At 48.1% G+C, this 26,609-nt stretch overlaps 1 protein-coding gene across 2 annotated transcripts in view; it reads right to left on the bottom strand.

Moving 5' to 3' along the window:
* Positions 1-10,932: 10,932 nt before the first annotated feature.
* RCOR1 (REST corepressor 1) overlaps positions 10,933-26,609 on the bottom strand; it is a 124,396-nt gene continuing 108,719 nt past the window's right edge. Inside the window, exons 8-13 of one of the 2 annotated variants that reach the window (XR_003105207.3) lie at positions 24,536-24,730; positions 19,414-19,491; positions 19,138-19,195; positions 18,204-18,430; positions 14,884-14,980; positions 10,933-14,091 (exon numbers count right to left, since the gene is read on the bottom strand). Coding sequence is in view for 1 of the 2 variants with exons in the window: in XM_025271333.3 (XP_025127118.1) it covers positions 14,939-14,980; positions 18,204-18,430; positions 19,138-19,195; positions 19,414-19,491; positions 24,536-24,730 (600 nt within the window). In the remaining variant the exon portion in view is untranslated. Of the gene's footprint in view, positions 14,981-18,203; positions 18,431-19,137; positions 19,196-19,413; positions 19,492-24,535; positions 24,731-26,609 lie in introns of both variants that reach the window. The other variant, XM_025271333.3, reaches the window with a different exon arrangement.

Below are 26,609 nucleotides of genomic sequence, written 5' to 3' on the forward strand. Positions count from 1 at the left end.
ATGCCACGGAGGTCTGAAGCTCAGCCTTGTGGTGGTGGTGGTGGTGGTTGGGGGGGGGCATCCCACCTTCTCTATTTATCCCTGAGCTATTTCCCGCATTTGTATTCCTGTAATCCTTAAAGTTCTCTTTTACCCATCTCGTTGTTGTCGTTGTTTAGTTGCTAAGTCATGTCTGACTCTTGTGACCCCCATGGACTATAGCCCACCAGGTTCCTCTGTCCATGGGATTTCCCAGGCAAGACGACTGCAGTGGGTTGCCATTCCCTTCTCCAGGAGATCTTCCCGACCCAGGGATTGAACCCAAGTCTCCTGTGTCTCCTGCATTGGCAGGCGGGTTCTTTACCACTGAGCCACCTGGGAGCCCCTAACCATCGCTTACCAATCTGTAATTCTTTGTTAAAAGCTCTCTGTTCGGATTGTGAGTGGTTTCTGTCTTCTGCCTGGATGCTGACTGGTAGATCCAGCCCTTCACTCATTTACCACTCCCTGTGCCGCCCATTCCGACCCGTAGCTTGGAGGTGTCATCTGAGGTCATTTCTGTTTACCCTAAACAACTTGCTTTAGCATTTCTCATGGTGGAGATCTGCTTGCGACATATTTCCTCAATTTTTGTTTGCAGAAAAGTGTCCTTATTTTGCCTTCGCTTTGATAGTTTGAAACTTCAGCACCTTGAATATGACATTCCAAAATTTTCAGGCTTGTTTTTTCTGTTGAGAAGTCAGCTGTCAGCCGGAGAACTGTTCTGTATAACCTGTTGTTTTTCTCTCACTGCATTTAAGATTTTCTCCTTTATCTTTAGCTTTTGGCACTTAGACTATGATGCTCCAAGGAGTGTTTTTACCTGCTTTAGGTTCAGTAAGATTCTTGGATCTTCAATGTTTTCCACAAAATTTCAGCTGGTTTCACTTTTATTTCTTTAAAAATATCACCTGTCCCTTTCCCCACTTCCTTTCCTTCTAAGACAATTACATGTATGTCAGCTCCTTCATATTGCCCCACATCTGAGGCTCTGTTCATCTTTCTTCTTTTTTCTCTCCATTTTTGGGGTTAATTCTTATTGATCTTGAAGCTCACTCATTCTTCTGCCATCTCTAATTTGCCATTCAAACCATCCAAAAAACCCCACAAATTTCTAATTTCACTTTTCATACTGTTTGGCTCTTGAAATTCCATTTTTAATAGTTTTTAACTATTGAGTTTTCCTACCTGTTCACTAATTAAAATAACTAACTTTAATTATTGATACATATTTATAACAGGTGTTTTGAAGTCTTTGCTAAATTCAATATCCAAATCCACTTGGAGTCAATTTCTACTGTTTTTTTCTTCCCTGACAGTGAATCATATCTTCCCAATTCTTTGCATGTCTAACTTCTGGTTGAAAATTAGACATGTCAGACAACATATTGTAGTGTCTCTAGATTTTGTTGTGTTCTAAGCATGATTGTTTTGCTATTGTTATTGTTTTAGAGGGAAGTTAATTTGCCTGTATTCACACTGAATTCTGTCTCCCATGGGAGGGTGCGGCAGCTGGTCTCTTTAGTTTGTACTCACAGCTTTTCTTTCCCTGTTCCACTGGGGATATTCCCCTCTGCCTGCATAGTTTGGCCATCAGTCAAGGATCTCAGTAAACTTGACACTCAGAAGCTTACCCTCTGTGGTTTCCTTCCTTCTGAGCATTCCCTCCGGAATTCTCGGCTTATTCCCAGCACCAGGTTATATCCTCTGATATCTCACGTGTAAGGCTGCAGCTTTCTACCGCTCATGCTGTGCACAGTCGGGGAATACAGTCAGATAAAAAGCAGTAAACTTGCAAATATCATCCAGTATAGCTGCCTTCTAAGAGTAGACAGATTCCTGCCTGTTTTTCACTGAGTCTGCAGCACACGGGTAGAACTGTGGTCAGCCAGGGATTTGAGCTGCAGGTTGACTCAGATTTTTGGCGTCATCCCTTCTGTGGTTCTCTCACATCCAGAGGCTCTCCCGGGTTTTCTTTCTGCTCTGAACTCTGTTCTCTGCTACTTGAGGCTGACAGGGATATGGTGTTCCGCGTGTTCTCCTCTACTATGGCAAGGGGCACTGGGCAGCATCAGGAGGAAAAACAAACTCTCGATTCTTAGCTCTTGTGGTTGTTAAGTTTTCAGGAAGAATATGCCTCTCATTTCTGTCTGCTTTGGGTGCTTTGCAGTTCTTTTATTTTTATTATGTATTTATTTATTGGCTGTGCTGGGCCTTCGTGGCTGTGCAGGCGCTTTCTTTAGTTGCAGAGAGTGGGGGCTGCTCTCTAGTTGCGGTGCACGGGCTTCTCACTGCTGCGGCTTCTCTCGCTGTGGAGCACGGGCTCTAGGGTGCGCAGGCTCGGTAGCTTCGGCTCCCGGGCTCTGGAGCACAGGCTCGGTAGCTGCGGCTCCCGGGCTCTAGGGCGCGCGGACTCAGTAGCTGCGGCTCCCGGGCTCTAGGGCGCGCGGGCTCAGTAGCTGCGGCTCCCGGGCTCTGGAGCACAGGCTCAGTAGCTGCGGCTCCCGGGCTCTGGAGCACAGGCTCAGTAGCTGCGGCTCCCGGGCTCTGGAGCACAGGCTCAGTAGCTGCGGCTCCCGGGCTCTAGGGCGCGCGGGCTCAGTAGCTGCGGCTCCCGGGCTCTGGAGCACAGGCTCAGCTGCTCCACGGCATGTGGGCTCTTCCTGCATCAGGGATCGAACCTGTGTCTCCTGCATTGACAGGTGGATTCTTTACCACTGAGCCACCAGGGAAGCTCTCCAGGTCTTTTAAATAGTTTGCATGTATTTGTTTTAGTATTTCGCTCAAATTTTATCATAGTTATATGCAGGTCGGGCGGTCTGCCCACTTCACTCCACCATCAGACTGGAAGTCTTCAATACTTCCAGTGGTAAAAAACGTGTAACATAAAATTTACCTTCTTAACCACTTAGATGTGTACAGTTCAGTGGTGTGAAGTACATTCACATTAACAATCACCAGCCATCTTCAGAACTCTTTTCACCTTGCAAAATCCAAACAGTATACCCATGAAACAAATACCCTCTCCCCTCCAGCACCCGGGAGCCAGGATTCCACCGTCTGTCTCTGAATTTGCCTATTCTCAATGCCTCATGTAAGCGGAATCATACAGTATTTTTCTCTTTGTGGCTTATTTGACTTAGCATAAAGTCCTTGTAATAGACTGAATGTTTGTGTCCCCACAAAACTCTTATTTTGATACAAGGTGATGGTATTTGGAGGTAGGTAATTAGGTCATGAGAGTGGAGCCCTTATGAATGAGATTAGTGCTCTTCTAAGACATTTCAGGAGGACATTTTTGAGGATACAGCAAAGACAGCTGTCTAGAAACCAGGAACAAGGGCTTCATCAAAAACCAAATCAGATGAGGCCTGCATCTTGGATTTCCCAGCTTCCAGGCCTGTGAGAAATATTTTTTTTATTAGCTCCCCAGTTCGTTATTTTGCTGTAAGCAAGCCAGGTGGACTAAGACAGTCCTCGAGGTGCTTCCACGCTGTGGTGCATCTCAGAGCCCCTTTGAGACTGAACAGCATTCACTTGACACATTTTGTTTATCCATTCATCTGTCGAAGGACGCTGGGTTGCTCCCCTTTTTTGGCTATCGTGAATAGCGCTGTTGTAAACATGGGTGTACAAATTCTTTTTCAAGACTTTCCTTTCAATTCTCTGGACATGTATCCAGAAGTGGAATTACTGGGTCAAACGATAATTCTATCTTTAACTTTCTAAGGAACCCAATTCTGTCTTTAACTTTCTAAGGCCCTTCTAAGAACTCCCTTCTTTTGCTTAATTTGGCCAGAATTTGTTCCCGTCACTAGCAAACGTGAGTCCTGCAGATGCACACCCTCACCCCAGCCTGCAGCATGCTCACTAGGATGACAAGTCAGAAGACTGCAGACTGCCAGGCTCCCTGGAAACTAGAGCCAGAGGTAAAAGCTCTTTATCAGCAAGTGCAAGGCAAGGAAAGTGAGGAATAAAGCAAGCAGCAAGAGCAAATTTAAGAAGGTGCAGGGGTTTCCCTGGTGGCTCAGATGATAAAGAATCTGCCTGCAGTGCAGGAGATCCTGGTTCATTCCCTGGCTTGGGAAGATCCCCTGGAGAAGGGAATAGCAACCCACTCCTGTATTCTTGCCTGGAGAATTCCATGGACAGAAGAGCCTAGTGGGCTACAGTTCATGGGGTCAGAAAGAATCGGACATGACTGAGCGACCAGCACTTTCACTTCCATTACTGAACCAGCCATAGCTTCAGGACAAACACTTTTGTTCAACCTCATGATACATTGTCAGCGAGGCTGTATGAAGCTATACATCTCTGCAGAGTCCAGGGTGTGAGGGAGAAGAATTAATAGGCTGAGTCCAGCCATCCTCTATTGCTGGAGTTCAGGGAGGGCATCAATGCCTGTCGCAGTGCCGTGGCTACCGAGAAGATCCCGCTGTGTTTGGTCCTTCAGCGGCAGCAGGAAAGTCTCTGGGCCGGAGGCAAGGGGTTGAGTCCGGCTACGAGGTGAAGCGTTACTGGAGTTTCTTGAGCCACAGGAGTCCAGGACTCGCTGCCGCTGCAGCACACCCGAGTCTGTGATCATGGTAACAAACCAGCCGATGCAAGGAATAGAGAGCAGAGCATGTGGGCAGGTCTAGGGTGATGTGTAAAGTGAATGTGGTATGGGATGGAGGAAAGGGTACAAGTATCCAGTTATAAGGTTAGTAAGTTCTGAGGACCTAATGCACAGCATGGTGACTATTCTATAATAATACTGTATTGTGGGACTTCCATGGTGGTCTGGTGGTCCAGAGTTCTCCTTGCAGTGCAGGGGACTCAGGTTTGATCCCTGGTTGGGGAACTAAAATCCCACCTGCTGCAGAGCAACTAGGCCCTCAAGCCACAGTGAAGATCCGACACAGCCAAAAATTGATGAATAAATATATACTCTATTGTATACTTGAAATTTGTGAAAAATAGATCTTAAACGTTCTCACCATACATCTTAACAATATTGAGTCTTCCAACCCATGAACATTGGATGTCTTTTGTCTTTAATTTCTTGCAGCAACGTTCTGTAGTTTCCAGTGTACAAACCTATTCCTTCCTTGGTTAAATTCATTGCTCGGTATTTTATTCTTTTTTAAGCCACTGTAAATGGAATTGTTTTCTTAATTTCCTTATCAGATTGTTCATTGTTAGTGTATAAAAATTATAGACCGATTTTCGTGTGATTTTTTTACCCTGGTACTTTGCTGCATTCATTGGTTTTAAGTTCCTTTGTGGCATCTTTAGGATTTTTTACATATAAGATCATATCATTCATGAACAGAGATTATGTTACTTCTTCCTGTCCAATTTGGATGCCTCTTATTACACTTTTTCTTGCCTAATTGCTCTGGTGAGGACATCCAGTACTACACTGGTGAAAGCAGGCATCCTCGCCTTCTTCCTGATCTTAAAGGAGGCGCTTTCACTCTCTCACCACTGAACATGACGTTCACTCACGTATGGCTTTTGTTATGCTCAGCCCTTTGCCTTCTGGACTCTGGTGTTTCTCATGAGAAATCTGCTCATTATCTTTCTGAGGATCCCTTATGTGTGCAGAGTTGCTTTATTCTTCTCCTGCTGCTTTCCGGATCCTCTTGGCTTTTGACCGTCATTCTAACGTGTCTTCGTGTGGGTCTCTGACTTCATCTTACCTGGAGCTCGTTGAGCTTCTTGGATGTTTATATTTGTGTCTTTCATAAAACTTGGGAAGTTCTTGGCCATTATTTCTTTAAATATCCTTTCTGCCCCTTTCTTTTCTGCCTGGGACTCTCACAGTGTGTACAGAAGGTGGTTGCAAAGCTTCTCCATAGGGTGGCAGAGTGTTCAACCACAAGAGAAAGCACAGGCTGATGCTCGCATTATGACCGCTAAGGTTCTGTGGGGTGAAGCAAGCCCACGAGTAAGACGACTTGGGGAGAGTGACAGCGTGTGGTGAGCATTCTCGGAGATGTGACTCACTGGGGCCACTCCTCCAAGAGTCTTTCCTACCAGCGATGTCAGAGAAAAGGGGTCATCAGGGCCACCTCTGTGGTCAGGGCCACCTCTGTGGTCAGGGCCAGACAAGGGCAGAATTACGTCCCAGTGCTGCTGTGGAGAGGGCTGACGGAAGCCCGGGCCTCACAGTGCTGCTGGGCAGGATTCACCAGGCACCACAGGCCCTGGGCCCAGAGCCCCGGGCTACAGAGGACCCAAAGATCACCCTGGGAGGAAGGGCCTGGGAGACCTCAATGGCTGGGCGGCCTGAAATGGGACAAGGTGGGGAAATTTCCAGAGTCCTCTCTGGACAGCCTGGTGCCATGGGAGGAGATGGGGGTGCCCAGGCCTTAGTTGAGGAGGACAGCTGGACACCACGTCCAGTCAGCCCTGGGCACTATGTGGGTTCAGGGGCAGGTGTGCGGTGACCAGCAGGGCATCCGAAACCAACTGTTGTGATGGCGGCAACGTGAAATTGGGATCCGTTCTAGAGATGAGCGGCCCCAGAGACATGAGTTCCCTTGCAGGAAGGGAGTGCCCATGGCCAGCATTGGCAGAGGCTGAAGGCGGGAAAGGACACTCGAGCACTGGCCCTGGGGCCTGGACTCAAGACGGGGAGCTGGACCGTGCTTGCTGGCAATGGGGGGGGCTCAGAATGGGCCCAGCCTCGGGGGCAGCCAAACTGAAGAGGCCCCCCTCACCTTCTGCACAGCAGTTCGGCCACCTGGCGGCCACAGCGATAGGCCTGGCGAGGAGCGGTCTCAAGGCGCGCCCACCAGCTGCCGGCTGAGTGACCCTGCGCATCACTGCAGCGCTCCAGCCTGGGCTCCCGCAGACACGGGGCAGGGGGACGGGCAGCGCCTCCTTCACAGCGCAGTGTTCCCGAGCCTCGGAGCAGAGCGCCAGGGACCGTCGGTGTCCGTGAGCTGTCTAGAATAGAGGGCACACAAGAAAATGGCTTCGGGGCTTTTCTAATTCTGAACATACTAATTACAGGCACTGCCCATACAAATGCCACAGACGAATATGTGAACACGGCGGCGCCTCATCAGTAAATTCCCGTCCGATAAGAGCGTGCCACCAGAACCACTGGAGCGCCACTGGTCTGGGGTAGGACTGGAGATGGGGATTGGGGAAGAGAAACGAAGGCTCTGTCTGAAGGCCCATGAACTGTGAAAAACTTTGGTTCATCCTCTGCTCACAGGAGATGAGGCAACACACACTCCTGAGAAAACTGGTCTTTGTGGAAGGGAAGGGTGAGCCTTCTGTGGGGCACCTCTGCTCTGCAGGCCCCTGAGCTGGACCGAGCCACCTCCAGGCACTGCCTCGGGTTAAGTCAGACGGCTATCGTCCCTGCTTCACAGATGAGGCGGCTGAGGGGCGACTGAGGCCGTGTCCCGGGGCCTGAGGAGGAGGCCACACGTAGAGCACAGCCTCTAGCATGTCCAGCCCCAACTCAGGCCCTTTCTACTCACCTAACTTGGGAAGACATTCTTTTCCTAGTCTCGGTCTCCTCTAAGACCAGGATGGTAGGCCCTTTGCGTGAGGCTGCCATGAGCGTTACTTCAAACAAGACATGTTTGGTCCCTTGGGGCCAAGATCATCTTCAACAAATCAAGCAATTAATACTAAAAACCACAAATAATTTCCTATTCATGATTATGCAGAATATAAGAGCTAATTACTACTAGATTTACTTTTCAATCAGTTAAGTGTCCCGAGCCACCGTCCGCCAAATAACTTCATTCCATGAAGAGTCTTGGCAGGAGGACAAGGAGCCCCCTCCAGCAACGCCTGTGCTCAGGCACCAGCAGCTGCCCAACCCAGAGGCCGGGGAATCCCTGACAGAAACCACAGCTGGAGAGCCACGTGGCAGCGTTCAGCCTACCCTGTCCTCTGACCCTGACGGCCACGGGCCAGCCTGCAGGAGGGAGTCTGCGTGCGGTGCCTGCAGGTGACGAGGCTGCTCCCCATCTCCAAGCAGCAGCGACATTTACCAGACTGACACAGGGATCACCATGGAGCCACAGGAAGCTCCAACACCCTCTAGCGGGTGGCGAGGAAGCAGGCCCGTCCCAGATAACCACGGGGTCTGCAGGGACGCCGGGACAGCTGTCACTCCTTCAGCGGTCACCTCCTCGGGGACGCCTGCCAAGAATGCCCCCGGCGGGACGCTCTCCCCCCATGGCTCACTTGGGTTTGAGAAGCACTGCCGGTGGCGTCTCAGCTGGAAGGTGTCTGTGCAGCGTCTCTGGCCCGGACCTTGGTCAGCTGGCACGGACATGTGGCACCTTACCGGGGTGGGGTGGCCATAGCGCACGGGGACGGAGGACCAGAAAACCAGGCTGCACAGAGCACTCTCCAACCTCATTCCTAATGTACCAGCACCAGACCTTTAATCCCAGTTCATTTTTCCCCGGTCCTCGGGCAATTAAAAAAAGGCAAATAGTTTGAGAAAGAAGCAAAGGGCCCAGAAAACCCCAAACCTCTCCTCTCATCCGTCTCTGGATGCCCAGGAACCAGCGGCCGCCGAGTGCCCCTCCCCTCCGGGGGCGGCCATCACAGACCACAATGGGGCCTTTCATCCTGCACCCAAGGGCCAGCAGGCGCTCCTCCTTCTTCTACGTGCTGACATCCCAGCTCTTTATTCCACGAGCCTGTTATCGCCAGTTGTGGGCACAGAGATGACTATGACAGTCTTGATCTCATGAAAAGCTTATAAAACACCCTGGATCAAAATATTTAATTATCACAGCGTTAGGAAGGGCACAGGGCAACAGGCTGCCTCATTCACGGCCGATGGAGAGAGAGACTGGTACAACCCCTCTGGGAGAAACACAGCATTACATGTCAAGTGTCAAAGGGAAGCAATTTCTGGACTCAAATCCCAATCTTCGATATTTATCCCCACAACTACACTTGCCTGTGGGCAAAATAACATAGGCTGGCTCCAGTCTGCTGATATTACATGATTCTTCACTGACTATCAAATGGCACAGTTTAAATAAACAGTTACTGTCGTAACTGGATACCATGAAACCAGTGCAGAGGAATGAAGCAACTTCCTATCCATGGGTTGGGGTAGCGGACTAAGGTACCGCTACGTGAGGTAAGAACTGTATACACAGTACAGTCCGCCGCTGCACGCACCCGTGGACGAGGAGCCCGCGGACGAGGAGCCCGTGGATGGGGAGGGCTGACTGCGCCCTGCTATAGGGGCAGCTGGAGTATCCTTGAATCCTGGCGTCTACGGGGTCCTAGAACCAATCCCCCACATACTGACAGAGAGACGACTGCACATTATCTGCATGGAAACGTATGTGACACGTGCAAGTGAGCACGCGTGCTTGTATACCTGCTGATACGCTCTCAGAGGAGGCGCGGAAAGGGTGGGTGGCTGGAGGCCACAGGCAGGGAGCTTACGTCCCACTGTCTGTCTTTTGTAACAAGCATGCTGGTTACCTATTCAAAAGAAGAGCAAACGTAAAGCCATTTCTTTGTGGTACAGTAGGAAGAGGAAGTGCAGAGACGTGTAAGTGGCAGAGGCCCTAAGACTGGCTCCTCTGCTGAAGGTGGAGGCCTGAGCTGTGGGTCAGGACTTCAGGGCCCTGCAGGGGGGGTGTGGCGTCGTTTATAAGAAAAGCAGAGATTGGCCCTGCATAGGCATGTGATGTGGCTTAAGACAGAATGAAGGGCTTTTCTGGAATGAATGAGCTTTTCTGGAAGGCAGAGAGAGCATTTTAAGCAGGAAAGCGCCCTGATTATGGCTGGGAGACGCGGGGTGTAAGCGAGCAGGAAAAGAGGCATGTCAGGGTGAAGATGAATTCAGAGCAAGAGCATCAGCTCAGGACACTGGGAGGGGCCTGAGCTGTCACGGGACGTAGTAATGGAGGAAGGCCCTCGAGTGGGGGTCAGAAGCAGGCGACACTGTGTTTCTCGTCCGATGAGCTCGGACACAGCAGTGCCACACACGGAGGAGGAGAACTCAGCGCAGTGAGGAGTAGGAACTTTGTCAGAAGCCCAAACAGCCCTCACCGGGCCCACCCCAGCAGCCAACGTGCCCTCCTCTGTCCCTGCCCGCACACCCTCTCGGTCTCCTGGAGGAAAGCCCAGGCCCTGGCTCCCTCTGGGTCTGGACCGGAGTCACCTCCAGAGACATGTGCTGAGGTCTCTGAGCCTCTGAGCTCCTTTCCCAGGGGCCATCCCCGGCAGCACCGCACACATGCTCTGCGGACACTCAGCGCAGTGACCGTGTCTGCCGGGGAAGGGCCTCTGGGAAGCGTCACGCAAACCCCATTCGCTAAGGGAAGTCACCACACAGAGCGAGCCCACCTGTGTGTTTTACATGTTGTGTGAGGCAAGGCCGATTTTTATACAAGCGTTATCTAACCAAATCCTACATTCTGGCTAAAAAGGACCACAGAGATGGCCACTGGGCACTCAGAGTCCTCATGTGATTCAGAGAGGCGCTGAGGCCTGGGCCTTGCCCACTGGGCTGACCAGACGCAACACAGGCAGTCACCTCGCCTCCTGTCCCCCACAGTCTGTGCTCAGGTCAGCAGCCACGCATCAAAGCCAGTGGAGCCGAAAAACCACTAACAGGAAAAAATTTCCCCGCATCAAACCTATACATTTAAGTCCTCGACTATCACAAACATAACGAATTCATGTCCACTGATTTGATCCCAACCGTAAGATCATCATATATTATAAAATAAAAAATGTAGTTCAAGTAGATCCAAAGGTTAAAAACAAAAGCACCCTAGCCGTGTGCTCCCACAGTGCGCAGTGCTGGGGAATGGATGCTTTCAGAAACCCAAAAGCCCCGGGCAAGAGGCAGGGAAAGCCCACTTGGTGCCAGTCAGGGTGGGCTGCTGCTTTGATGGAGCCTGGAGGGTCAGAACAGTCTTTTGTTTCATATTTTATTACATCAATGGCTTGAAAATTTTTATTTAACTTCAGCAAATATTGGAAATAGAAAAATGAATTCTGCAGAATTTCACAAATAAATTTTTCAGTCTCTACTAACAAATGTTATCATTCGATGGCTAAGCAATTATAATGCTATGAACATTCACCACAATGAATGTGCTGAAATAGAAAACAGGCAAAAAGAGACATTAAAATATTACTTACAACAGCATTATTACAACATATTTTCTTTAAAATTCCAACATGAATTTTTATCACTTCAAAAGATATACAGCATTTCCATTATATTTGCAAACTTAACCTTATACATCTTTTAAAATCTTGAAAAAATTTTTAAGCAATCTAAAAAGCACTTAGCAAAGTTGATAAGTCTACATAATGGAATACTATCCGCTCCAGTACAGAGTTGAGTTCAGGAGAAGGGCTGTAAACACTCATTATCATACAACATGCATAGGCTGTACTGAGCTTCCTTCGCTGGACCGACGTTACCGCAGTTGTGCTTCACTATAAGGGGGCGCTGCAGAGGCCCGGGGAGCGGCAGACAGAGGGTTTGTTTTGAGCATTGCACAAGATTACGAGATTCAAATTAGCTAACCACCTCGAGTCAACTTGAGATAAAGTCTCACTTGATATCACAAGCTTGAATCCGGGGTCACTCAGGTTAGATCAGGATAGACAAGAAACACGAGGCTCTCAGGTGAGCTGGCTGCATCCGACCTTTGCTCATATAAGCAGGGATCCAGTTAGTGTAATGCACTATTTGGCTTATTTTTGGTATGCAATTATACCAATAGTACAATCTGATAATCAGAAAGACAAAAATAGGGCATAGTTGAAATTAAAGTGACAACGAGCACACTTAGAGTGGCGTGTGGACAACAGTCAGCTTTCCAAACTCAACTACGTTTTCATTTTTTGATCAGAGGTTTACGACCACTAAAGGATCTGGCAGATTAAAAACTATCCAAAGCCATCTTGAGGAACTGATGTCTGGTGGGCGCAGACGCACAGAGACGACGTGGGGAGGTGGGCTCTACCCTAACCTCGGGGTCCGGCTGACTCCGGCGCTGCTGCCCCACAGCTCCCCACTCAGCACGAGCCGGCGGGGCTGCTTCCTGCTTACGGAGCGATCCTACAGAATCCATCACTGTTTCAGACCAGTCAAAACAATATTCAAGTAACAAGGTGTTCAAATGAGTAAGTGAAAAAAATGTTTACCTAACACTTTACACATCTACATAAAATTAAATAAAACAAACTTTTAATGCATATGCAATACAATTTATATCTTTCAGGATTTCTAAACTAAAAGGTAAACTATCATTTGCTGCAATGGTACTATATTTTGCACAATAACTTATACTTAGGAGAAATTTTCCACAAAAAATATATATAATTATGACATTCACATTGATAATTTTTAAGAAGACAAAGCTTAAGTGAACACTGCATCTGAAGCAGCGGTCATCATGGACCCTTACACATCCAAACACAACCTGCGGACGCACCCAAGTCTTGGTTAAAAAGGGTCGTCCCATAAATAAGACCAAACCACTTCGCTTCTAAAGGGAAGTGATTTCTTGCATTTACATCATTGCAAAGACAGTGTAATGAAACAGTTTAAAACACAGTGCCATCTTATGCATGAAACTGCAACGAAGGCAGTCAGGCAGAGACAACTATCTTTTTTCCTTCTAGCAAATGAAAACAACACACCCCTTTCCCTTGGCGAGAAAGCCAAAAGCCAGTGGCCATGATGACAAGTACACCGGCACCGTGACTCTTCGGGACTGGAGACCACCTGTTGCCAGGAGCCAGGTCAGGGGACGTCTGAGCACAGACGGGCCTGGCACTGCCAGTGTGCCCGGCGTGCAGCACAGACCAGCGCCAGCCCTTGAAGCACTGCCAAGCGGGATCGACTCTTGAGGGACAGAGCCTGGGGGTGAAGAGAGGAAGCACGACTCGCAGACAGACCGCTGCAGCGAGGTGCCCGCTGCTTCTCTAACGAGCAAGGAGGTCTGGAGAAGAGGCCAGGTGCGGCAGGAGCCTCCAGGCCTACTGTCCCCTTTTAGCAACGTGCAAGACTCCTGCCACCTCTTGCCCGTGTTTTCCTGCCATGTTCCAATTAGGCGGCAGGCTCACGAGAAAAACAAAACGGACCCTGCACAGTGACCCCTGTTACTGTGCAGCCCACCTGGCACGAGCGGCGGGGGCGCCGGGCTCCTTGGAGGCTCTTCCTCACCAGCCCTCACGTGACCAACAGACACTGCGTGCAGGGACGGGTAGGTGATGGGCGCCAGGAAAGTCCTGTCTCACTCCCTTTCTGATAACCTTTCTCCAGATTTCAAAAAAAGAAGTACAATTCCAAACATTCTAGGTGTCTTGCTGACCCTCTTCCTAAAGAGAAAATCAGCTGACTTAAAAGAAAAAAAAAAAAAAGGCAAGGTGCGTGGGAGTCAAAACAACAAATTTTAATTGCATATTTCAAATTCTTAAGAATTCTGTTTATGCCTTAAAGCATCTGGAATTTTTTTCTTTTTGGTATTGAAAGCACAAAAAATACTTCATTGATGCAAAAACCAACAACAAAAAAGCTCCTTCCACATATTTAGTGCAGACTGAACCGACCACAGGCCAGGGAACGGGGCACACCAGGAGGCACAGCGCAGTCTACCCTCAGCCCCTTCAGGCCCACGGCCTGGCCAGAGAATAAAAGTGATTCTGGAAGTTATAGAACATTTGTTAAATATCTGTACTTGTTCCCAGCCCAACCAAAAGGCATCACATACCCTTTGCAGATGGTTTCTTCCCACCTGGACTCACTAGAACCAGTGACCAAACACGTCCCTGCCTGTTCTGTAACATCGAGGAGGGGGTGTTTGCACGGCCAGCACGTGACAGACAAGAGGCTGCGTGGAGAGAGGGACAAGAGGCCAGGCGTCCCAAGAGGACAGCGCCCAAAGAGCACAGAGCCTTGAGAACACCATCGCCGGCCAGCCTCGCGCCCCTTATTGCCGCCCCACGTGACACCGAGCATCTGCACTCTGTCAAGCACCCGCAGCAAGGCCTCCCCGTCTCATCTCAGTGATGTCATCTTTGGCAAGCAATCAACTTTAAAGAAGAAATAAGACACTGAAACAGAAAAGAGGGTTGAAAACATGGTTGCCAAAAGGAGAAGGCACCAATTCCCAATGTACAAGCACCAGGTACAGTGTATGGACACTCTTGGAGCTGGGGGCGGGCAGGGGAAGAAGACGGGGTGGCGCCTGTCCTGGGGTGGCAACGCTGAAGGCAGCGAGTGCTGGGGTCCACGATCCTCCACGGACAGTGCAGAGAGTGAGCTTTCTACCACGCGGGCAGGGAGAGGGGAGAGATTTAAGCCAAGTGAATCTATAAACCATAATTATACCTACACTGAGGGGAAGGGGAGTTGTATCAAGCTGTTTGGCACGATAAAGGTTATGACGCAGTCTGCCAATATACGGTGATTTCTGAAGAAGCATGGTATCACTTAGGTGGATGCCTCAGAAAAGAACAAAGGAAACTTCCCAGAAGGCCAACGGGTCACAGTTACTCTGAAAATTACATTATGCACAAAGTAGGGACTGCAGGCCATGCAGGAACAGAGTCGCACCTCCGAGTGACTCCTTGTTCCGAAGCCGCCAACGGGGAAGAGCTGCCGTAGGTGGGCCGGGGCTCCATGGGGGCGGCGGGCCCCGGCGTCGCAGGAGCGTGCAGGCCACGGGATCCCCGCACTGAGGCGGAGTGAGAGACACAGAGAGCTCTCGGGGAAGCGGCCCCGCACGAGGAACGAGCGGAGGATTAAGGCAGGTGTAGCCCAGGACTGCGAGTGTGTGCCTTTTTGGTAATAGCTGCTTGTCCACAGAGCTGTGATGCGGATGGCTGGGTGAAGTCTGGAGGTACCTGAATCCTGGAAAATGCAGGCGTCCACACCAAGCGCTCAAACCACCAGAGTGTCTCAGGAGGCAGACGCATATCTGACATCAAGAACAGAAGCAGCCTGAGCGAGGAGGAAACAGAGAAACAAAGACAGGTCACCAGAACATGCTGCTAACTCTGGTCTGGGGCAGCCCCCCTACCTTCTCCAGCCCCATGGCTCCCAGGCCAGGGCGCAGAGGCGGAGGCTATGCCAGGCCACGTGGGCAGGTAGGTGAGTAGGCCTCCACGGCTACATGCCCGGACCTCCAGGCCCCACTCTGCCCTTCCAGCTGTGTGTCCGGGGCGAGTTATCAGGGTCCTCGTCAGCAGAAGGTACCCCAACACTGCAGTCTACCTCACAGGGTTAAGGGGACCCCTGCACAGGGCCTTCAGGTGCACTGCTGGGGGTCCCAGCACCCACCCTGTTTAGCAGACAGCTACAACATAAAGACTGTAGGATCTTCTTATAAACTTCACTGCTGCTTCTGCTGCTGCTAAGTCACGTCAGTTGTGTCCGACTCTGTGTGACCCCATAGACGGCAGCCCACCAGGCTCCGCTGTCCCTGGGATTCTCCAGGTAAGAACACTGGAGTGGGTTGCCATTTCCTTCTCCAATGCATGAAAGTGAAAAGTTGAAAGTGAAGTCGCTCAGTCGTGTCTGACTCTTTGCGACCCCATGGACTGTAGCCCACCAGGCTCCTCCGTCCATGGGATTTTCCAGGCAAAAGTACTGGACTGGGGTGCCATTGCCTTCTCCGTATAAACTTCACAGGCCTTTCTAATTCTCCACTCTCATTTTTAAAGACTGACTGCTGGACCTAGGCCTCAAGATCATCGAGGGTCTCAGAGCTTGCTGCTCCCCCGTGGTGTCTTATTTCTAAGGAAACAGCCAAACTTAAGAGTCCAAAATCTGAAAACAGCTGTGCCTTCAGGTGAAATCCCAATTTATGAGAACTGTTATTAGTGAAATCAATTCCTCCTTAATAGTAATACATTCAATCGCTTTACACTCTTAAGTGAGAATGTTTACCTCCAAACCAGTCACCTTCAGCGTCATTCCACGCCTTTCTTGACACCTCCCCGGACTCCATCTGTGCCCCTCTCCAGAGAACCCTGAGTCTCACACGCTCAACCCTTGTGGGCTACTCTCCCTCCTCAGCTCCAAAGGAAGAAAGCCCACAGCTGACAGATGACCACGAACTTCTCAAATCTGTCTGCACTGCATAAACAGGTAAGACCTGCGGGCAGGCTGGATACCAGCAGACATCTTTCTGAGCTGCTGGACTCCATAGGAATGGAGAAATTACAAGCACACTAAGTTCTGAGCACTGATCAGACAGACGATTAGCTAGTTCCCTTAGGCCCTTGGTGGACACAGAGAAGCAGCTGGTCCTTACAGATTAATTTCCTTCTGTGGGCTAACACACAGAGACTGGAAAACCAGGGTGGCAAAGCAGGAGGCCTGGCACCTTAAGAAGCATAAGAAGAAAGGGACTAGAGAAACGGAAGGACAGACTTTCTGGGCTAGCAAGACAGGAGGAAACATGAGCTGACAGATTAAGCCAATCAACGGATCAGGCCTAAGAAAATGACGACTCTGGGTGCTCAACCTGTGGTCACACTTTTCACGCTAACTCCGCTGGGGCCGGCTGGGACGAAACCTGAAGCGGAAAGAGATCTGAGTTTCCTCTCATTTCTGCTTCATGAGCCTTAAGTCAGAAAACAGACCTGGAAGAAAGCGTTCATTCTCCAAGTTCTAATGGCCCTTCCCCAGTAATCCTCATGTTCTCAATGCTTCCTGAACTGAGTCCAGGGCTTCAGGGAAGGTAATCTGTTGTTAAAGGGGCAACTAGCTGTCAGATAAAGTCACTGCCCCAAGAAAAAAACACCTCTCTTGCTTCTGTGCTGTCCCGTTGGTGGGCAGGCAGGGCTGGGTGGGTGTGAGTCAAGGAACCACTTGCACTGCCAGTCCTAGAGACTGTGGAGACGACTGCAAATACTTGCTGGTAGCAAAATCTAAACAGTCTGATAAAATTAGTATGCTTCTAAAACGACCTCTTCTGAGAGGTGTAGATGCCTCAAAGCCCTTTCTCAAACTGGCATATGGGCGCGGGGGGTGGGGGTGGCTGGCAGTGCCGTGCTCTCAGGGCGCCCTCCTCACAAGGCCCATGCACGCACAGGTTGGGGCCTCCAAGTCCTGCAGCCAGGCTCTGGGAGCGAAGAGTCACAGGACAGCACAGAAGAAGTGACTTCAAGTCTTTCCTGCCTCGTTTGGGGAAGACTTTGATGATAAAGTAATGAGTAAATTAATCCTCACATTAGAATTCTCCAGGCCAGAATACTGGAGTGGGTAGCCTTTCCCTTCTCTGGGGATCTTCCCAACCCAGGGATCGAACCCAGGTCTCCCGCATTGCGGGCAGATTCTTTACCAGCTGAGCCACAAAGGAAGCCCAAGAATACTGGAGTGAGTAGCCTATCCCTTCTCCAGGGAAACTTCCTGACCCAGGAATCGAACCCAGGTCTCCTGCTTTGCAGGCAGATTCTTTACCAACTGAGCTATCAGGGAAGCCCACCATGTCAGGGAACAAATGCAAAAATAAAGTGGATGCCGTGCACTCCCACCCCCTAAGCCCTCTGCACTGTCTGTGGGGAAGGGTGGGCATGCAGGGGGCAGCCCCCTGCCGCAGGAAGCATGCAGGCAGCAGATGGACCCTGCAGCCTCAGCAACCTCCCCTCAATCTCTGCCAACTGGGCCAGTGGACTCAGTGCCACCACCCAGGAGGTCACAGGAACATCAGTTCCAGTCTGGAAATGCCAGGCAACCCAGGACCTAGGCTTGTCCCCATCAGTCCTTCAGCCGCTGGCCCCCCAACAGCAGCCAGGCTGGAGGTGTGGCAGCAGAGACGCACCAGGAGCTTGCAGACGCCCCTGTGAGCTCACACACCTCACAGGGGACGACATACAGTTCACATGACTGAACTCTACGGATCCTCAAGGCACTTCTAACTTATTGTTTCAGGGCCAAGTGGTTACTGATTTAAGGAAATACTGGTAATGTGAAATATTCTGTGGCTAGAGAAAGTAGGGTGGACTTAAGAATCTGTCCAGGAATTAAAACGTGAATAACATACACAGTGACCAAGAAGTGACTAAAGTCAACACGTATTACAGCATTTACGGGTAAGAGTCATTACTGACACAGCCGAAGCCTAAATCTATTTCTACAGCTGGAAAAGGTCATCAGTGAAGAAAGTAACTGGAGGTTGAGCATGAATCCAGCAGAGACCAGCTGTCTTCAGACTTACCTCGTCGTCCTCCTCAGGCATCTTGATGGAGCTGTCTGGGGACTTGACAGGTTTCTGGTTGCTGGGACCATTCTCTTCTTTCCCGTGCTCTGCCTCCCATTCTTGTAAAACTTCATCTATGTTGAAGCGGCGTCGATAATTTACAAAAAAGTTTTTCACTTGCACCACTGATTTGTTCCCAATCACATCTGAGATGGCCTGGAAATCTCGGCCGTATTTCCTGATGGCTAAGGATGGAAGAAAGCGTCTTTTTCAACTCAAGAGAAAAATAATAACACACACACTCACACACACACTTGAGACTCACCCCTGATCCAGATAAGGCAGCACAGGAGCTCCTAACAGCAGACACTATCTTAGTGTAGAAACCAATGGGAAGAGAGCAGCACGGCAGTCCGCGTGCGAGACCAGTCACATGGGTCTGCGTGCGAGACCCGTCACAGTCTGCGCGATCTGTTGTGTAGGGTCTGCACCTTCTCACCACACACCACATGGTACAACTGAGGTCACCCAGCAGCTATCCTGTGCTGTGGACATTCTACATGGGCCTTTCCAGGGTCCCAGGACTAGAACAACCTTACATCCAACCTTACAGCCCTAACCCTCAATCGGTCCTTTCTGACTATTCAGAACCCAACAAGCAGCTGCTGAAATGAAATTTAGACACCGCGACTTCCAGATTAATTTTTACATCTTGTGAGACACGGGAAAGGAAAAAAGCAAAGCCCAAAGGGAAGGCAGAAATTCAGCTAATATGATGTTCACTAGAAGGATGTCAGCTCACAGGAGTCTGTTAAAGGTGAGCGATGTCCTGGGAGCAGGCTGGGGCACAACTGCCTCCTGAGGCGACTGCTCTGCCTAAGCTCTCTGTTTATAAGCAGAGCTTCTACGTTTATAAGCACAAGCTTCTTGTTTATAAGTACAAGCTTCCTACCTTGTACAGCGAGCAGTTGCTCTTCCGTGGTCCAGCGGGCGTTGCATTTCTGAATGACCTGGACATCCAAATGAGTGCTGTTAGCATACTACATGTAGGCACGGGCGTGTCCTTATGAGGATTAATCAATCTTATATCAGAATGTTAACATCAGCTAGGGTTATAATGAAGGATGTCTATACCTTTCCTTCTAGAAGATGTGTACTGGAGACACAGTAAATTCTTAAACACATAAACTCAGGTGTGACTTCAAAGATGATATTTACATAATCTTACCTCTGGAAGTCGGTATGGTTCTATTCCACCATCAAGTTTTTCTTTTAGAGCACTATTCGTCTGTTTAATATTCTGAATCTAAGAGAAACAAGATTCTCATTTTAAAAATGAAAGACTTTTATAAAGGTATGAAAAGAAAACAAAACTATGAAAGTTAAAAGAAACAAAAAGCTAAGAGGAAAGAAGTTCCTGGTCTATATGACAGCCCCAAATACAAGGCCCCTATTGCATCCTTTGAGAGCAGCTAACTATTAATAGATGTTTTAATTAACTTGCTGAGGGCAACAAACAAGAAACAAACAAGGAAGGGATGGTGGCAAGAAGGTTCCTGCACACACAATCCTAATCCAATAGCTCGTTCACAGGCGCCCACCTGGGCAACAGAAGGCACAATCTGAATCTGACGCCGACACCACGCCTGGGCCCCCACCACACAGAGTGGGGCTGGGGGAGCAGAGCAGGCAGAGTAAAAGCAGAAGCCCACCCTTCAGACTTCTTTAATGGGGAGGGAAAAGCTATTTTTCCACGATCTTATTTTGAGCAACTGTAACTTCTTCATTTTCTCACAAATTATCTTTTCCACATTCTTGCTTTGATTCAGTGGACCTAATCTTTCACTGAGCTTGCCTAATCAAAAGAAAGACACAACAGGACAAACCATTCCATCAATCCAGGGCTGCTCCTTAATTCTGCTCGGACTCTTGAGCAAGTGGGGTCACAGATGGGGCCCTTCTCATTCCGCTCTAGGTGGAGGGGAATTTCTGTGCCAAGCACCAGGGGAACTCCGGCCCTGGCACTTTCATTCTTGAATATCACTTGGGCAAATAAGAAAGCAAGCAGAGGAACAGGTTCATTTTTCCAAGGGAAACACCAAAAACATTTTGTGACCAGAAAGTGCCCTAGGCAAATGAAAAGCAGCACTCTCAGAGCCAGGGAAGAGCTGGGAGATGGGTGGAGATGCTGTCATGTGGGCACTTCTAATACTTGCCTCTCTAAAACTTTTCATACTTATACAATTTTCAAAAATCCCACTTTCAACTACTTAGATTTCACTGATTTCCAGTTTCACAGATCCTTTCCTCCTGTGTTTTACTTCTCAAAGGTTTAAAGGCATCGGGTAGCGGGGGAGGAATACAGGAAAGATTTCTTGATGCTATGGGACCAGCAGGCAAGTAAATAAGACCAGCACTCCTAAGGACCAGAACCGACCCTGTCTGCCTTTAGAAGGGCCTCATAGTCTACCCGTCATGCAGCCCACTCCACACCTTTTGATAACAGTGCCAAGTCAGAACACAAAAACAACTGAAAAGAAAAATACTGGAAACATGCACAAAATTTACTCTACAGTAAAAACCATAAACTAGGACCATGCTTTACTGAAATTTGCTTTAGTTTATTTTGAAAAGGTATATAAATCAGAAGAAAATACCCGAAACTTATTCAGAGTAAGTAATTCCAAGCTCTCAGACCAGCATTAGTTAATAGAACACTCTCTGATAATATAGAGCAAAATCTTAGATTCTTCTCAGACCTTGCAGTTACCAACAAACCACAAAATACTGCAAGGCACTCAGATTACATTCCCTGAATTCTGAAAATGAAGCCTACAAACTTCCAATATACAATGAGCAAATTCTCAAGTCAGGGATGACATGTTTCCCCCTCTCCTCAGGCACTCCAGTTACTCTATTCATTCTAGCTGGCTGTTTATATGATACAAAGCTGAGACAGTGTGTGAGATCTATCTATCTATCTATATTGCACTGGGATTAAGTGACATGCATCTTCCAAGGAGACCAATCTGTTTAAGTAACACATGCATCTTCTAAAATCAGTGGATAAAAAAGCATAGACATTAAATGAGTGGCTACAAGCTACAAGGTAAAATATCTACAAGTTCTGAACTAAAAGTTAGCTCAATATTCTCATTTACCTTACAAGCCTTCTTCTAATCATTTGTGTTTACTAGTAAGTGCAAGAATAGGGGTTAGTTGACAGAATTATGCCAACTGGAAAGGAAGCCAGAGTGGCAACAAGCTGGATAAGACACAGGATAAGAAAGTAACCAGCATGGAAAAAAGAACCAAACAAAGCAGTCCATTTGGCTTGGGGTCTTACCGAGGGCTCCTGGCTGAACACAACTTTCTTTTTCCTGCTTTACTGAGTATTTAGTGATTCTTCTCTAATGTCAGACCTTTTCACTCCCTCCACCCAGCAAGTCCTGATGCAACAGGCAGTGTCTGTTGGCTAACCTGTCCCCAGTCCCCGTCTCACTTGTATCTTTGACAGCAACTGAGGATCTCCCTGGAGCTAGGAGGAGCTGGGCTGCAGAGCCCTGGTGCACAGAACGTCTAGGAGGTTCTGGGGAGGCAAGAGCTTTTCCTGCTGAAAGAGACAGCTCCGCTTGCCCCCCTCTTCTTACTGCCCTGAACAGAGACACAAAGGTGATGAAATGGCTTCAGCAGTGTCCAGCATGAGGCCACAAGCAAGATGAAAACCCTAAAAGCTAAGGATGCAGGAAACTCTGAAAGAATCTGGGGCCTCCGAGAGCAGCACTGAGCAGAGGAACTAACCAGCAACCACTGATGTTGGAATTTCTTGCTATTTTATAAAAATAAAAAAGAAACAAACAAACAGCTCACTGTTTGAGCCATTGTTAGTCACGTTTTCTGTTACCATCGGATGAATGTGTCCCACACATACGACCAGACGTGGGGGCCCACCATGTGACTGACCACCATGGCCGTCTGGGAGTGCAGCGGGCAGGAGAGCTAAAGGGTGCAAAAGGCAAACAACTGGCCTCATCTCCCAGGAACTGAAGACTCTGAGAATTCGCTCTTTAGTAATGTCAACTCTGGGCAGCTACCTTTAAATAAAACATTCTTGCTCTTGATCCTGGCTCTGAAAACTGAAGGCTCTCTATCTACCAGTAAGAGCTCTGTGTGAAAGGGTCTCATCCCCTTTCCATGTTGATACTGCACAGCAAGCATCAGAAACTCACCTGGCCACGGGACTGAAGCCCCGGGAGAGGGAGATGAAATGCAGAGGGGAGCCCCGGCCCTAATCAGAGAGCCCTCCCCACACACACACAGCCTACAAGTCCTCATGTATCCTGTACCATCAGGCAGACAAGGAGCAATCTCCTTGTTTGAGAAGAGGCCCAGAGAGATTAACTGATTCTCCTAAGATTAGAATACAGCTCTGCCAGCAGCTGGGACAGATAGCCAAGCCCGTGAGTCCGTGGGGCTGGCTCGGTCCTGGGTTGTGCGCCTCCTGCACCAGAGGAAGCAGGCCACCCTGCTCTTCTCATCTCATCCAAGCGGCGAGAACTGCCAGTCCACAGTTCACCTTCAAGTCAGGGTGGGGGTCAGGGGAGATGACTAAGGCAAGGACAACACTGGGCCACTCGGCTGACTTCTCAGCTTGACTTCTGTGCAAAATCAGACCAAAAGGACGAGTCATTTCCCACACGGGGCACAAATAATCAGGAAAGGATTCATTTTAGAAGCACTATTCTTTACAAGAGCACCAAAAAAGTACCAAACATGTAGGAGTAACTCCAATAAAAGAAACAGAAGACTTGTTCCCATCAAGAACTACAAAATTTTGGAAGAAACAAGATCACAGAAGTGCGGGGACAAATCATGTTCGTGGGCGAGAAGATGTTAACTCTCTACCTTGATCTATAGATTCAACAGCATCCCAAACTCTAGTAAAATTACTTTTCTGGAAATTGAGAAGGTGATTCTAAGTTTTATATGGAAACACAAGGGCAGGGATCCATGACAACGTTGGAAGACTCCCCTACCATGAAGCGCCATTTATAATCTGTGTATCGTCAGGACCATGCAGTGCTACTGAAGAAAGGAGAAACCCAACTCCAGACCCGACCCATACACACGATGGACACTAGATTTAAAACAAAGGTCCCACAGCCTTCTAACAGGAAGAGGGCAGTTTTTAATGAATAGCGCTTGGTAAACTAGATATTCATGTGGATAAAAAAAACCACCCCACACGTAACAACAAAGAAAAACATTCCAGGTAAACTGAAGATCAAAATGCAAAAGGCAAAACCAAGCTTGTAACACAGTGCCTCATGACCTCAGGAAGGGTTCCTAACAGAACTCGCGAGTACCCACCACACAAGACAAGAACAAGAAACTGGACCACCTCAAGACTAAGAGCATCAGTTCATCAAAGATACCACTAGGAGGGGCTGGGGGCAGTTCAGTGGCTAAGACTCCGTACTCCCAATGCAGGGGGTCCAGGTTCGACCCCTGGTCAGGGAACTAGATCCCACAGCCGCACTAAGAATTCGCATGCCACAACCAAGACCTGGTGCAGCAAAATAAATACTAAGGAAAAAAAAAGATGCCACTGAGTGCGTAAAAAGGCAGGCCTCCAATGGGAACGTGAGACAACCCCCTGCCAGCCCCATAATTCCACAACGTGGGCACAATAGAGTGGTGGGGGGAGGTGCTGCTGGTGTCCAGTGGGTGGAAGCCAAAGCTGCTGCTAAATGTCCTGCAAGACACAGAACAACTTCCCACAAAGAGAGTTAACTGGCCCAAAAAGTCAGCTGTGCTACGATTAGGAAATCCTGCGAGGGTGCAACCAACACTCACATAAAGTGACACAATCAGCCTGGGAGACAGTTCTCTAGCGCTGGACGTGTGCACACGCAACAACCTGGCAACTGCACCCTGAGGGTGTCTCCAACAAGCACACACACACAGCGCACCAAGAGGCACATAAACCTCGCTCCTGTCAGCACCCAGCAACAGTCAACAGGGGACAACCCAGACTCCAAGTAAGACAGGAGCAGGGACAAAGGAGAGACCAACGGGGTGCCGGAGACCATGTTCCAGGTCTTGACCAGATAGAGGCTACGTGGGTGTGCTCATGTTATGAAAATCACTGAGATCTGTATCTAGATTGATACAGATACGGAAAATTTCAATTTCATGGTTAAGTTAGGAGAAAAAAAAACCAATGGGCCTAAGATCCTCTGCCCAATTCCTTAGAAACAGAACACCCCTCTGAGACTTGTGAAGCGAGTGAGCAGCGAGAGCATGGCTGCAGTGCAGGGCGCTCTTCTCCAGGACGGGGTGCATGGCACCTGTCGTTTGATCGACACCAGCTCCAGGTCCAGTTGTCTCAGCACCGTGGTAGCAGCAGTGGCATTGGCAGAAACAGCCTCCACGTCTTCTTGAGAAAGAAACATTCCTTTTGGAGGTTTCCTTTTTGCTCTATTTTTAGCTTGAGTACTATGTTTTTCCTTTTTGATCTGAGGAATCGTCTCAGTAGGGGGCACCTGCATGGTACACATATTTGATAAATGAGAAAGTGAAAAAATTAAAATGCCAAATGAATAGCAATAAGCATATTTTAACATGGCTCCAAACAATCTAAGACATATACCATACCATACCAAAATAACCATCCACAAATTCTAAAACACAGTTAACAGACAAAGAACATTAGCTAAATAAACAACTCAAAGTGGACTCCACTTCCTTCCTTTACAGATACATCTTTATTCTATAAACCTCTGACAAGAAGCATTCCCAGCTTCTGGGAGGGATACAGGAAAAAAAAATAACCTGTGCTCCCTTCTGGTGAGCTGTACATATACGAATAAGGAATGAGCTCATCCTAACAGCCCCCAGCAATGTGGACAGACATACGGCCACAGAAAGAAAAAAATGACTCAGCACTTGTATAAGGATCCATTTAAACTCCTTAAATCTTGATAGAAGGCTATAAAAATAAAAACTTCAATATGAAACTTGTTCATATACCCCTTTTTTGGGATGACACATTTTTCATGGCATGTAACCTGCTTCCAAACTATAAGCTGTCATTTAGAAATGTGTGACTGCTGCTTATTTTTTAAAATGCTCTTTCTAAAACCAAAACCTTTGGAAATGAAATGCACTCACATCTTGGCAAGGAAAGGATAACATCCATCGGTAATCATTTTAACAAGAAGTTTAGGTTAACTGACATCTTGTTAGTCTGTTAACACTGGCTGGTAAAGCTGAAAATACATTCAAGCTTGTTGCTTCACATTTTAAGACAGATAAAAAGACCATGCAGACTATGAGGGTAGCAATAAGCTCTCAAACAAGTGGTAATAAACAAGACATAAAAATCTGAGTCAGCAATAACCTGTGCTCTGTAACAGCACGGTCAGTGTAGATCACCGACTGACCAGGTCTGTGTTAACACATTTCAGCATGTTAAGAAGCTAAGAAACTAAGGAAGAAACTAACCATTTTCCTTTTCAAATCAGAAACTGTGCTATATAAATAAGAATTATAGAAATTAATATAAAACCAAGCCTCTTCTCTTTCATTTAAAATGTTCCACTGAAGAACCTAATAAATAACAATGCATCAAAAACAAAGCTTACTAAAAACTGCAAGTTCAATTTGATTTCGCAAACAATGTAATTTAACTAATCCTTAAAATGATCTGGGCACTCATATAGATCACTGGTGAGAGTGCCATCCAGAGAGTATGACCAGTTTCCTATTTGATAATAAATATACTATGCCAAAAGAAGCCTTAAGAATATATCTAGAACATTTTGACTCAATAATTCAACTTCCAGAAATTAATTCTAATAGAAAAAATTAAGTGCACAAATATGTAGTTATGATATCAGATTTCAGCATTAATTATAGGGAAAAGACTGTTAAAAATTTGTATAAATTAACTCAATTATAAAAGATTTGTATGACAGATTAACAAACATACTGCTATGCATACAAATATATTCGACATAAAAATGCATCAAGGTTTAGCAGTAGCACTCCTCAAGAAACTAGAAACAGTGTTGCCATGTGGTCCAGTGACCCCGCTCCTGGGCACATATAAGGACAAATCTGTAATCCGAAAGATACATGCACCCCTCTCTTCACAGCAGCACTATTCACAACAGACAAGACGTGGAGACAACCCAAGCGTCCACTGACAAGATGAAGGGATAAAACAAGACGTGGTACACATACACCGGAATCACCGCCTTATCACAGTGAACGGCTTGTTTAACTCAACGAAGCTACACACCATGCTGTGCAGGGCCACCCAAGACGGATGGGTCACAGCAGAGTTCTGACAAAACGTGATCCACTGGAAGAGGGGATGGCGCACCACCCCCCTGCCCCACGCCCCACGGCGAGTATACT

Source organism: Bubalus bubalis, chromosome 20, assembly GCF_019923935.1.
Source record: "Bubalus bubalis isolate 160015118507 breed Murrah chromosome 20, NDDB_SH_1, whole genome shotgun sequence".
Lineage (NCBI taxonomy): Eukaryota > Metazoa > Chordata > Mammalia > Artiodactyla > Bovidae > Bubalus > Bubalus bubalis.